Consider the following 12,286-nt stretch of genomic DNA (forward strand, 5'->3'; position numbering starts at 1 on the left):
AGGGTTAGGGGTTGGAGGTTAGAAACTCACCGAATCAGACTCACCGAATCGGACTCACCGAATAGTAGCAGACCCAACTAGGGATGGGCAAAATAGAATAATTGGCTATTCTAGAATACTGAAACCGAATATAGAATACAGATATCTATTCTAGAACCGTTTTTACCATCAACACATTTTAATGATTTTACAAAAACAATGAACTTCACAAAATTGCTTATTGCAGTGTAACAAATTCAGGCTTTTTAATTGTTCACCAGTCAAACAGGATCTCATCTTGGTGGCAGTTAGTGTTGGGCGATATATCGAATTAAAATTTTCGATACGATATCTTTTCTATATCAATACTTATTTCAATTTCGTTCGATGTTTTAACTATCACAGCCTTAACTCGTAACTGCAAACCCTTACAAAAACGTTGCCGAGGCCAAACAGCAAAAGTTGAAATTGCCTAGGCAATTGCTTTGAACGTTTATTACGAAAAAAATTGCAGCAAAACATGTAAAACGAAAAGTGAAAAATACACTAGAGTAGTCCATCACGACCGCACTGTTTGATTTGTTGTGATGTAATAATGCCAAAAGTAATGATAAAGCGAGCAACTCGATACGCGATCGCTGTTACGGTAATTCATGTTAAATAACTCGCAGGGAGGAAAAGTAAGTTAATTTTGCGTTAATTCAACGTTCGAGTCAGCACTCAGCACAAATCGATTTAATTTTCCCGGCGGGTTATATGCGTAACATTCCGTAACAACAATGCCCAAAAAGAAATTTACATTTGTTTACATTAATTCGACATCTAGCGACGTTGAATTATCATAAAATAACGTTAATTGCTCGACCAGGTACCGGTAACAAATTAATAGCTCCCTGCGAGAAGATTGCCTCGATTTACGTATGCACTAACATAGTTTCGGCACAATTGGGATACTGTGAGCAACACAAAGTCTATTTGATAAAGAACTAGCAGTCAGAATCGGAATCATCAGATGCTGTATCGGAGGATGAGGTTGTCGCGTCATCACTGGAATCAGACACATCAAGAGGTTCATCGCTTGGCTGTAAATCTACACTGTCTTCGCCGTTTGCAATGAAGCGTCCACGTTTTGCGGCTTTCGTGGTTTAATACCCATCCATTCCACACGCCTCTTTCGCAGAGCTCCATCAGGGTATTGACTAAGGAACAAATCTATGGCTGTGGCATAACGACTGGCAGGAATGTCTAACCCCAACCTTACAAGTGCTCGTGTGGCCTCGGGATTTTTTTGCCAACGCTAATTTCAAAGACTGAGAAACTCTTTTCTAAATTAGAACAAAAATATCGAAAAGTATCGAAATATCGAGTATTTTTTCAAATATCGTATGTTTTTTTTTTCAATATTGCCCAACACTAGTGGCAGTTTAACCTGCACTTGAAAATCATCTCTCTGAAGAAGCAGATGTGGCAGTTACACAAAAATATTGCGCTTGACAAGAAAGATCTCTTTACTATGAACACGTACGTTTTTCCTATACTGGATTGTACTAAATCGATAAACAATTCTACTTTCGCTGCAGCGAATTTGTTGCGACCAGGCGGAGCAGTACGAAGTCGATCGTTAAAGCGGTTGCAATTATCCGATTTCATATGCATTTTGAAATCGGTTAGGCTTCACAACCGGTTATTCTATATTCGGTATTCTATTTTGCCCATCCCTAGCTATAACTCGTTTTGTATTGTAAATAGAGAAAACTTTCTTCTTAGGACAGATAGAAACATGATGTTTTGGCAGCTTTTGAGCTATATATCATGACTCTACGACCAGTGGTTACCGAGATAGGCAATTTTACCCCCTCGCGTGCATAAATTGGGGGGTTGTCAGCTGGAAAACGGGGGCAACCCCTAAAGTCAATTTTTAATGAAGTTTTAGGTCATTTGTCGGGATTTAAGGACCACCATTTTTTTTCGATTTAAACAAAAAACTTTTTTCACTCCACCCTAGTACCCAAGGGTATGAGTTCGATACTACCCAGAAGCGTTTTATTTTAAACAAGTCAGTTGTGGAATAGCAAAGTTGTGATGAAAATCGAAAGGTTGCTAGAAAAGTTAGCTCTGCTGTGGTACACTACAGGGCATCGGGCTCTTGAAAAACATTACATCTTTCCAAATTTGGCCTAGGCTGTCCCATTTGTGGTGGCCTAATGGTAAAAACAGAACACCAACCTGTAAAAACAACATGGAAAAATCATTAACAGGTTGCGTGTAGCTCAACAGCAACGTCAGTCCTTTACAAAAAGTTTGGTAACTTTTTCCTTAACAGTAGTAGTGCAGCTGTTATTTCCGCAGCACGTGGCGGGTTTGAGGAAATCAGTTCGCGGGCTGGTTCTGGCCGCGGCCGTAGAGACCTCTAGGTTAGAGCATAGATTACTCTATGGTTAGGGTAAGGGTTAGCAGAAACTGTGGTAAGCGGAAACTACGGAAAAATGTTTGCGGAAACTGCGATGAGCGAGGGTTAGAGCATGGATTATTCTAAGGTTAAGGTAAGGGTTAGCGGAAACTGCAATCAGCGACTTTGGCTTTGTGCTATCTTTCTTTCGATCTTTTCAGGGGGAAAATTTTAAAATGTTTGCGGAAACTGCGATCAGCGACTTCCGCTTTTTTTAATTTTTTTTCTTGATCTTTTCAGGGTACGAACTGTTCAGGGTACAAACTAGGTTGCATCCTTAAAATACACTGCCTGAAAGTAAACTTGACATTGATGAAACCATTTTTTTAAAAGTATTGGACAGCCACCAAGCTGACTTGTTGAGAGCAAAAATGTAATGCGTCGTTCGGCAAACACGGTCACATCCTCTTATGACGAATGGAAAATTACCCAGAGAAATTCACAAATTCCAGCAAATTAAAAAACTCTAACTTTATTACTCACATTTGGAAAGACATAAAAATTTGGGCTGTAGGCTACTCAACTTAAAAAGTGACCACAAAATGCAGCAGCCTAACGATTGAGTCACTTCGGTTATAAAAAATTAGTTAAAAAATTTAGTTAAAAAAAAACGCTTCCAGGTAGTATCGAACTCATTCCCTCAGGAACACCAGTCCGAGAAATACCGTACGCACCACTGATGCAGTTGAATAAAAGTGTTGAATTTAGAACTTTATAGGCACTTTTTTCTTTTTTTTTGCCTTTTTTGAAAGAGAAGGTAAAAGAAAAAGGAAGTGGCTATTTTTCCACAATCAGGTGTTACCAGAGTTAGGATTAATGTTAGGAAGGGTTAAGGTAAGGGTTAGAGTTAGGAAAAAGATTAGGGTTTTGATCTTCCCAGGACTAAAAAAAATTTCCAAATTTATACAAGTTTTTGTTTTCAACAGCTTTAAAGTTTTCTCAAATTAGGGCAGAATTCCTTATCTGGCAACACTATTGAGGCTATTATTACACTATATAGTGTAAATATAGCCACAACCAAAGAAAAAATAGGTTGCGTCATGCCGGTCAAATACAGTACCCGCTGCCATAAAATATCGTACATCAAATAGAATTTATATTAAAACCTTAGCTTACCCTCGTTTGAGCCCATAAATCCACCAGGGCCATTTGGACGCATGTTTCTTGGTCCAGACATAACTTCTTTCTCATTTGAAAATCTTAAATCTAAAAGCCCTGTACCAAACAACAAGTCAACAACTCCACGCACAAGTAGGCTGCAGCATTGAGCTAAGTGTGATTTCTACAAATCTGATTCCATGAAACTAGACTTTAGCCTACTCCAATCCGACTCCAAAAAATTTCATCATTTTAGACTCTAACTCAGGGTTCCCAACCTGTGGTACGCGCACCACTAGTGGTACGCGAAGGTTTTTCAGGTGGTACACGGGTGGCTTCCGTGTTTTTCACAACAACCTGAATTCACAACTTTACAACAACAAAAAAACCCGAAGCTTACGATATTCTTATTGTAACGTAACTATGCTTGTTTCGTATCATTATGATCTTCAAAATACAGATGATGTCAATTGTCAACAAGGAGCACAGTTGCTTTGAAAAGCCTACAATGCTGTTCGGTGGGACAGTGGGTGTTAATTATGTCAAATGATTGCTCTTTGCAGATTGCTCTTTGGCTGCATTGTGGAGTGGTGAGATGCACTGCAACGACAATCGAAAGGGCGCCGGTTCGATACCAAATATAGAGAGCAAAATATAAAAGATTTTGCTCTCCAGGTCTAAATATATAAATTGGATTAAAGAAAAACTTAGGCCTGGAGAATAGTTAATTTTAGACAAATTAAGAAAGGAATTTAATTGTGGTCATTTCAGTCCAAAAATATTCGAAATTGATAAAGAATTCGCAAAGACAGAACAATTCAAAGAAACCCATGTCAAGAATCCAAGTCTGCGGTTGCCGCATGTAGCAAACAAGCAATTGACTCGCCAGCCTCAGCTCTGAAAGAATAGGGATGAGGAAAGTAAATTATTATCCAGTGAAGCAATTGAAGTACAGTACGGTAGAAAATTGATCAAACAATGATTAGTAAGCCATGTGGATTAATTGTTTTACATTCTATTGTGTAACATCTTGTTTGCTGCCCATTATCAAATCCGTTCAAAGTTTGTCCTAAAATTTTTTGTTTTAAATTCAGTTGTTTTTTAAACTTTTCTGTATTAGTGTGTGTTGTATCAGTATAAATCAATTTAATTAAACCAGCGCAAGAGTTTTTAATGATAAATTACTTAGTTTTTGACATAAAAATCGAACGTTGGCCAGCAATCAAGCCTAGTCAGTTTTTAAGCAGGGCTGCCAGACAAGTTTGGATCAATCGCTCATAGCCTAAATCGACAAAAGTGCTTTTTTTTCTTGTTTTTATTTGAATGCGAAGTGTTTGATTTTTTTTAATTGATTTTAAATTTTGTTGCTTTATGTCAGTGGAAAAGTGACAAAAATTGTCATAAATTGTTATTTTGGGCTCAAACTTTGTAATGATACGTCGCCTGGATTTGATTTGTTAAATTTCGTCTGAAGAAAACATTATTGACCTATTGTGTTGTTCGGTTACACTCAAATATTTCTCATTTACTAGTTTCAGGATTGTTCGCTAGTTTCATGCAGCCTAACAGGTCATACTGAGAGTCACTCAGCCATTTCTTTTATGACAGAACAATAGGCCTATACCTTTTTTTAAATTTTGATTATTTTTGTATTGTAATACTGTTACTAAAAATGTTTTTACTCGTATAGTCTTGTACTATTTATTGGCTTGAACTTTTCTCTGTTGCACTGAAGTTTAAACGCCCTTGCTACAAGAGTTTATTGATTTTAAAAGTTTTTCCTATTTTTAATCACCCGGAATAAAGTTTATATTTGAATAAAAAACCACAGGACTTCACTTGAGGATCGCAGCAGCACATGATTTTTTTTTCTTTCATTAATATTACTCAACATCAGCCTATCTTGTTTCAACGTAATTTGCCGATGCTTGACATTTGTCACATTAAGAACTGGGAAGCAGCTGACTCGATGACTGATATAGTCTTTCGCTGCTTCCTGTCTGTTGTGGTATTTAGATAGCTATTTTATTCGTATTGTCGCAATTGTCGCAACAGACAAAAGAAAAGGTTTCTCTCTCTTCTCTCTCTCTCTTGTAAGCTTAGTTTAAATGGCAAAATCGTCATTTCCGTAGGATGGCAATTGACTTGTAGACCGTATGGTCGTTTCGTTGTCTCCCAGTCGGTATGGGAACTTGTGTAACTTTGCATTGTGTACATTAATTGCATATTTCAAACATCTACCTATGTTCCTGTTACTGACAAATAAAACATTGATTGATTGATTGATTGATTGATTGATACCGCTCAAGAGCATGCGGCTGTGTCTTTGGCAGGACACTTAAAGGCATGCCTGAAGGTGGACACGAAGATTGGCTTCCTTGCCTTCCCATTCACTTAATCTAAATTTCAACCACCGGGTGTAAGCCTGGATACGACAAACAACAAACATTGCTCTTGATAGACATCATCTACTGTTTTATAGCTTAAACTACAAATAGCGTTGAATAATGCTACTTGCAAGGTAAAAATAGATCGAAATAAAATGTTTAATAACAGCTACAAAGAATGTTCTCCAATAAACTTCTGGCTCAGTATGACCTCTTCATATTCGATCTTCTTCATATGCCTCTTCATATGCATAGCTTCCCATGCTGTTCCACAGCTACTGATTTTCCCTTCCACGTAGGAATGCGAGCAGAGATTGTCAGTCATGATAAACATCAAGTCAAAAAATCGAAATCGACTAGGTGCGCTCGGAAATGACTTTCGATGCGCTGTTAGCAAATTTACACCGCATCAACCAATTGGTGGATAGTAAGCAAAAACAAAAATCTCATTGATTTTAGTTGTGGTGCTTTAGTGTTATTTTATTACGCCAATATAATTCTTCTGAATAAAGTATGATTCGATCAAATTAGTTGTTCTGCAAGAAGTGGTAGCCTACGCTTGGCAGGACAGAGCGTCGAAGTGGTACGAGATCGTAAAAAGGTTGGGGACCCCTGCTCTAACTGAACAACAAGTCAACAACTCAATGCACAAGTAGGCTGCAGTGTTGAGTTGAGTGTGATTACTACGAATCTGATTCATGAAACTACCATATATCCGTGTATATTTATCCGTGTATTTATCCTATATTTATCCTGTATATTTATCGGCTATTTATCCGTGTATAAGTTGCATTCGTGTATAAGTCGCACCGCAAAATTTGGCTCAAATATTGGTATAAAAATTTTTTAGCAAATTTTATGTACTTTCATGTCACCACGTGTTTGCTTGCCGAGACGTGCCTTTTTCTCATTGCAATCAAGCGTGCCGCACATGCACATGCGAGATGTTCGCGTTAAAATTTACATGCATGCTGTGCAGTGAGCATGTTAATGCGATGCTCGCAATCTTCGCACGCAAAATACAAACGCTTAGTAGCAGCGCTAACGCGCGATCTGTAGCATTTGTTTGTCAGAAGTTCAGAACCTTGTGTATAAGTCGCACCCTTGTGTATAAGTCGCACCCCAACCTTTTTGGGAAAGATTTGCTGCAAAATTTTGCGACTTATACAAGGATAAATATGGTAGGCTTTAGCCTACTCCAATACGACTACAAAAAATTTCATCATTTTAGACTCTGAATCCAGTCCACTCCAAAATTGAATTCTGAATTAACAAGATAGGCTACTAGCCAATGCATACAATACGAAATAGTTGAGGGGTGCAAAAATCTTGAACCACTTCAGTAGGCAGTAGCAATCAAATTTTTTTGGTGACATACGGTAGCCTACATTAATAAGCATTACACTAAATCGAAAATGATGGAAACGGTATTCATTTTTCTCTTCTGCAAAGAGAACTATCCTCTACAGCAGGGGTCCGCAAATACTGGGTCGCGACCCAAATTTGGGTCGCGAGACCATTCACAGTGGGTCGCAAAACGGTTTAAAATTACCATAAATATAACTTGTATGGCAAAAATAAATACAATCATATAATCTTTGATGTGCTGAGTTTCGTACAATTTGGTAGGCTACAAGAAAATTTATACTTTCGATTGTAATACAGTAGTTAAGCCCACGGGTATATATATAGCCTGGAAGACAGCTTGAGCCAGGGCATGAAAACTCTCTCAGCTTAGGCTATCTCTAGAACTGGCGACTGAAACTTAGCCAAAACAAAACTTTGGCGGCAGCTTTCCACCTACGGTATAGCCTACAGTCGGGAAGTTGATCGTGAGCTACATGTTCAGAACAATGGAAAGCCTCTGACCTTCTGCCCCGAACCAGAATATCTTGGGGTGACACTAGACAGATCGTACACATACTGCCACCATTTGGTGTCACTGTGCAAGAAAATGACATCCCACGCTGCACTACTCAAGCGCCTGGCAGGCCACAGCTGGAGGGCGAGGGCTGACACTTTGTGTATAGCAGCCTTAGCCCTTGTCTACTCTTCAGCAGAGTACTGTGCACCTGTTTGGTGCTGCAGTGCACACTGCCATAACATCGGCACTGCCATAAACAGCGCCCTGCGCACAGTTACCGGACGCATTGCGTCCCACACCATTGGATAATTTTGCCATTCTCGCTGGCATCCAACGTTCTGAGCTTCGTCACGAAGAAGCCACTCTGTTTCTTAGCCGACGGGCACTAAAGCCTAACCATCTTCTCCACTGTAGTGTCTGTGTATTTACATAATCTATATTGGAAACCCGTAACGTGCTAGTATATAAATGACTCGTGTCTCGCTGTTTGGATTCTTTGTTCCGCCACGCAAATACAAGTGCTATGTTAAATCTGAACTATCAAGTTGTGTAAAGCAGGCTAGGCAGACACAACAATTCTGGCGACGAGGATAGTAGGATAATACTCAGAAAAGAATGGAGATACCTACGTTTGATTTACAACCTTTTGACTGTGAAAGTCCTGGAGCAAGCACGCGATGGACCAGATGGAAACGAGCTTTTGAGTTGTATGCTGAAGGAAAAAATGTCACGAATGCTTCTAGAAAGCGAGCTCTGCTGCTGCATTGTGCTGGAATGGCAGTGCAGGACATTTTCTTTACCTTTGAAGGGGAATTGACCAGCTATGAAGCTGCTGTTCAAGCACTAACTAATTATTTTACGCCGTTAAACAATGTCCCGTTTCAACGCCATGTATTTAGATCTCTATTTCAAAAACAGGAAGAAAGTGTAGAACAATTTATAACTCGATTAAAACAAAAAGCAGAAACGTGCAGTTTTGAAGACATGGATGATCAAATTCGTGATCAAGTCGTGGAAAAATGTAGATCGGATGCGTTACGACGGCGACTCTTAGAAAAAGGAAGTGACTTGAACCTAAAAACGTTAAGAGAATTGGCCTTGGCATTCGAAGTGTCAGAAATTCAATCAAGATCATACAGTCAGGAAGTCAACAAAATCTCGACGTTTAAATCAGCTAAGAAAAGCTATCAATCTCGATTTCGATGTTACCGATGCGGAAGGGAAGGTCACAAAAGCAGCGACAGGAATTGTCCAGCGCAAGAAAAAGAATGTAGAAAATGCAATAAAATGGGTCATTTTGCAAGCTGCTGCAGAACAAAATCTGTTGGAACCAGCCACGTGGAAAAGAACCCGACGAATGGAAGCAACAGGACGAACCGGAAAAATAACATCAGACAAGTAAAACGAAATGCTGATGGTGAGTTGGACTATATCTTTAATGTATGTAGTTACAATACTGGAAAAGTTTCGGTAAATGTTGGTGGAATCAATATTTCAATGATTATCGACTCGGGAGCTACATGCAATGTAATTAATCGTGCACTGTGGGAAGATTTAAAAAAACAGCGCATTAAGTGCAAAAGCCATCTATCGGACAAAACAATCTACGCTTATGGAAGTGATGCACCTTTGAAAATAGCAGGAATTTTCACTGCAGACGTTGAAACAACAAAAAAAAGCACTGAAAAATGTCGAATTTGTAGTGATCGAAGGAAAAGGGCAACCGCTGCTAGGATTGAAAACAGCCACAGAGTTACAAATAATTAAATTTGATTCTGAACTAAATGCTGTAACTAAAAGTCCTTCGTTTTTGAATAAATATCAGTCATGTTTCGATGGTGTGGGAAAATTAAAAGACTTTCAATTAACAATACCTGTTGATAAAAATGTAAAGCCTGTGTGTCAACCTGTAAGACGAATACCATTTAACCTTCGGGACAAGTTAGCAGAAAAATTAAAGCAGTTGGAAGCAGGCCCGGATTTAGGGGGGGGCAGAGGGGGCAGTTGCCCCGGGCCCCCCGACTTTTGAAGGGCCCCCCTATGTGGAAAAAATGTGGTTTTGTGTTATTTTTTCCTTTTGGCCTTTAAAGTTTCTGCAAAATGCTGTGCAGTACTGAACTGATGCTACTGTAGACGTAGAGACGGTTTTTCGCGCCGTAGGCGCAAAAAAATTTTTTGCACGGGGCCTCCCGATCTAAAAGTGCCCCGGGCCCCCCATCAGCTAAATCCGGCCCTGGTTGGAAGACCTTGACATCATCGAAAAAGTTGAAGAACCGTCAACTTGGGTTTCACCTGCAATGATCGTGCCCAAGCAAAATGGAGACATTCGTTTGTGTGTCGATATGCGCCAAGCTAACAAAGCTGTCAGAAGAGAACGTCACCCGATGCCTACCATTGAAGAAGTGCTGCATGACATGAACCAAAGCAAGGTATTCACTAAACTAGATGTCAAATGGGCGTATCACCAAATTGAATTACAACCTAGTTCTAGAAATATTACTACATTTGTGACGCATGAAGGATTATTTCGATACAAGAGACTGATGTTTGGAGTTAGTTGTGCTCCGGAGATGTACCAACGAGTAATGCAACAAACGCTACAAGGTTGTACAGGAGTCAAGAATATCCTTGATGACATTATCGTGTACGGGTCGACTTAAGAGAAGCATGACCGAAGACTCGAGAAGGTACTTGAAAGAATTCGAGATAGTGGGTTCACGCTGAACAAAGAAAAGTGCGAATTCAACAAAGACAAACTTGTATTTATGGGACATGTGCTGTCGTCTAAAGGAATTGACCCGGAAGAGGCAAAAGTTGAAACTGTTAAGGAAGCAAGAGCACCAGAAAACGCTGCTGAAGTAAGAAGTTTTTTAGGACTGGTGAATTATAATGCTAGATTTATACCTGATTTAGCCACGGTGTCGGAACCGCTTCGTATGTTAACTCGTAAAAGTGTTGATTTTCATTGGGGTAAAGCTCAACAACAATCTTTTGAAAAGCTAAAATCTTTATTGTGCAATTGTGTAACTTTGGGTTATTATGACAAACATGCTAAAACTCAAGTAATTGCTGATGCTAGTCCTTATGGTTTAGCTGGAGTGCTGGTGCAAAACCAAAATGGAAAAAATTATGTTATTAGTTATGCTAGCCGTACTTTAACTGAAATTGAACGTAAATATTTGCAAACTGAAAAAGAAGCTTTAGCTATTGTGTGGGCATGCGAAAGATTTCACGTTTATTTGTATGGGAGCAGTTTTGATTTATTAACAGATCATAAACCGTTAAAATTCATTTTCACTCCCCGCTCCAAGCCGAATGCTAGAATGGAACGCTGGATTTTAAGATTAATGCCTTATCAGTATGAAGTGAAGTATATCCCAGGGAGGCAAAACATTGCCGATTGCTTATCTCGCTTATTTTCTTCAAAAGCGCTGTGCAAACACGTTGATGACACGCATGAGTATGTGAAATTTGTAGCAAAAGAAGCGACGCCTATTGCCATGAGCACACGTGACATCGAGCGTGCAACAAACGCTGATTTTGAGTTGCGCAATGTCATGGATTGCATTCTTTCGAACGACTGGTGTGAACTTGAATGTAAATCTTATCTAACAGTTCGAAGTGAATTAGCTATCATTGGCCGTCTTCTATTACGAGGTACACGTATTGTGATTCCAAAAACATTGAGACAACATGTTCTTACGTTAGCTCACGAGGGCCATCCTGGTATCGTTGTCATGAAGAGACGTCTTCGTACTAAAGTATGGTGGCCTGGCATAGACAAAGATGCCGATCGTTTTTGTAAAAATTGTTTTGGGTGTCAACTTGTTTCAAAACCTGTATCCCCTGAACCCATGAAACGTACCGAATTGCCGGAAGGACCCTGGCAAGATCTTGCTATTGATTTAATGGGACCTCTGCCTTCTGGTGATTATGTTTTTGTTGTGATCGATTATTTTAGTCGTTACTTTGAAATTGATGTCATGAAAACAGTTACTAGTGAAAAAGTGATTGGAAGTTTAAAGAAAATGTTTGCAACGCATGGTTTACCTTGTTCAATAACTTCTGATAATGGTCCGCAATTTATTAGTAACGAATTTCATTCATTTTTGAGCGAATGTGGAATATTGCATCGTAGAGTGACTCCATTGTGGCCTCAAGCCAACGGAGAAGTTGAAATTCAAAATCGCTCATTGCTTAAACGCATTAAAATTGCACAAGCTGAAGGTAAAAACTGGAAAAATGAATTGTATTCGTATTTACTTATGTATCGCTCTACACCACACTCAACGACTGGAGTTAGTCCAGCCGAATTTTTGTTCAAACGAAAATTGCGTACTAAGTTACCATGCATTGATCGTTCTTATGACCATGATTCTAAATCTGTTCGTGACAGAGATTCAGAAATGAAGGAAAAGGGAAAGTTATATGCTGATCTTAGACGTGGTGCAGTTCAAGCTGATATTAAACCTGGTGACACTGTACTATTGAAACAACATGGCCGTGATA

General features: G+C 39.2%; 2 protein-coding genes across 3 annotated transcripts in view; one reads left to right on the forward strand and one right to left on the reverse strand.

The window, feature by feature from the left end:
- The window catches only part of LOC145768110 (pre-mRNA-processing factor 40 homolog A-like), a 61,956-nt gene extending 58,317 nt beyond the window's left edge, over positions 1-3,639 (reverse strand). For both annotated transcript variants that reach the window (XM_082579582.1, XM_082579581.1), the window contains exon 1: positions 3,545-3,639. In XM_082579582.1, coding sequence (XP_082435708.1) covers positions 3,545-3,605 — 61 coding nt within the window. In that variant the 5' untranslated portion in view covers positions 3,606-3,639. The remainder of the gene's footprint in view (positions 1-3,544) is intronic.
- Positions 3,640-8,392: 4,753 nt separating this feature from the next.
- On the forward strand, positions 8,393-9,544 carry LOC145769004 (uncharacterized). Its single transcript, XM_082580606.1, has one exon. The coding sequence runs from the start codon at positions 8,393-8,395 to the stop codon at positions 9,542-9,544; it is 1,152 nt and encodes a 383-aa protein (XP_082436732.1).
- Positions 9,545-12,286: the final 2,742 nt, after the last annotated feature.

This window comes from Aplidium turbinatum, chromosome 4 (assembly GCF_918807975.1).
Source record: "Aplidium turbinatum chromosome 4, kaAplTurb1.1, whole genome shotgun sequence".
Lineage (NCBI taxonomy): Eukaryota > Metazoa > Chordata > Ascidiacea > Aplousobranchia > Polyclinidae > Aplidium > Aplidium turbinatum.

Coding starts and splice junctions, on each gene's coding strand:
- LOC145769004 (XM_082580606.1), top strand. CDS start 8,393: ATGGAGATACCTACGTTTGATTTACAACCTTTTGACTGTGAAAGTCCT.